This window comes from Belonocnema kinseyi, chromosome 6 (assembly GCF_010883055.1).
Source record: "Belonocnema kinseyi isolate 2016_QV_RU_SX_M_011 chromosome 6, B_treatae_v1, whole genome shotgun sequence".
Lineage (NCBI taxonomy): Eukaryota > Metazoa > Arthropoda > Insecta > Hymenoptera > Cynipidae > Belonocnema > Belonocnema kinseyi.
Genome location: NC_046662.1, coordinates 100,672,726 through 100,674,348, shown reverse-complemented (window position 1 = coordinate 100,674,348; position 1,623 = coordinate 100,672,726). Strand labels below are relative to the sequence as shown.

At 34.1% G+C, this 1,623-nt stretch overlaps 2 protein-coding genes across 3 annotated transcripts in view; one reads left to right on the top strand and one right to left on the bottom strand.

The window, feature by feature from the left end:
• The window catches only part of LOC117175521 (C-C chemokine receptor type 3-like), a 135,360-nt gene that overhangs the window by 22,977 nt on the left and 110,760 nt on the right, over positions 1-1,623 (bottom strand). The gene's annotated exons all lie outside the window — the stretch shown is intronic.
• Positions 1-1,623, top strand: part of LOC117174173 (sensory neuron membrane protein 1-like) — an 83,199-nt gene that overhangs the window by 22,954 nt on the left and 58,622 nt on the right. For both annotated transcript variants that reach the window (XM_033363003.1, XM_033363002.1), the window contains exon 2: positions 1,383-1,540. In XM_033363003.1, the coding sequence (XP_033218894.1) occupies positions 1,383-1,540 (158 nt within the window). The remainder of the gene's footprint in view (positions 1-1,382; positions 1,541-1,623) is intronic.

Below are 1,623 nucleotides of genomic sequence, written 5' to 3'. Positions count from 1 at the left end.
CGTGTTCATACGCTTTTTTTAAAGGGACTCTGTAGCGCGCTTTTTTCCGTACTCTCTTTTCTGCCCCTTTTTCTCTTCAATTGCGATGGACGCTCTCTCGCTTGCCTTGTAGCTTCCTTCGCTCCGATTCTTCCCTCCCCTGACGCGCCATTCGACATCGGGCTACGCACAACGGGCCGCCGTGATCTTCTGGCAATTTCCTCACCGTCTAATTCACTACCAGCACTGCCGGTACTTTCGCTGATCACCTGCCGCTCTTCAATCGGTAATTGTAACCTATAAATGCAAAAAAGTACGTACTGTAGTCAACAGATGTCTCTTCAGGCCGCTGTCGTTTACCGCCACAGACACAACTACAATAAATATTAATTTTTAACTCCCTAATTAACGCCTTACAACCCTACTCACCTTCTAGACTTCCACCCTCGCACTCCACTCTCACCTTTCACACAAACTCCGTAAAAACTTCTGACCACCTGTCACTGCACACTTTTATACTACTGCCACCAACATGCTGGTTTAATTATCTCACAATTTAATTACAATTTCTAATTATAAATAATGTAGATGAATTCGTTTTTTATACATACGAATCCAACGATATGAAAAAAGTTTTTTTTAATGCAGATAGCAACTTTCTTTATCAGGACGGCAGCTTTGTAAAATTGTACTTTTTATGCTCAAATATGAAATATGAAAAAATTTAAACATGATAATTTTAATATCTGTATTTGTTTTAGCTTACACTTTGATTAATTGATTCGAAAGAAAATATATGCAGCAAATAGATTTGAATGCACTTTCACCCTGTAAAGTCCCAGTCAAATCGGCAACCATTTCCTCACGACCTCTCCTTGTATGATAAAAAGCTATACAATTTGTTTATAAAAACAAATTAAAAATACTATTTCAATATTTATATAAAGAATAAGATATAAAGAATTTCTGTAAATGAAATTTCAGTCACAAGTGCATAAGAATTACTTTCAGTAACCAGTACTTGAAATTTGAATTATATTTGTAATTAAAAAGTTCTTGGATATTCAAAAAATGGTTCACAGTGTATATTCAATGGACATAATAACTTCTTCAACAGATTAAAAAATGTATAAACGCCTTTAAATCTAAAATATTGATCTCGCATTCATAATAATCAGATTCCTTATAGTATGATTTGTACGAGCATCCTTCATTCATAAAATTCGTTTGAAATTATTTCTAGACAATTTGGTTTTTTAATTTATATCCGGCAATATACGGTCGATATTTCAATCTCCTATTTACAGTTAAATGAATCTCGAAGAAAATGCAACTAAAATGTTGAAACTTTGTTAAAATCTATGTACTTCCATGTAAGTATTATTAATAAATATATAATTTAGGCGAGCGCTCTTATACCAGGCAGTGAAATGCGAAACTTGTGGGCTGATTTACCAATTCCTCTCGACTTTAGGATCTTTCTGTTTAATATAACAAATGCCGAGGCTATCGCGCAGGGTGAAAATCCGATTGTAAAGGAAGTGGGACCTTTCTTTTATGAGTAAGTCAATTTCTGTTAGAATTAGAAAATCTTTTTCCTCGAAACATACACCTAAGTAATTAGTTTTAATTATAATTTCGAAT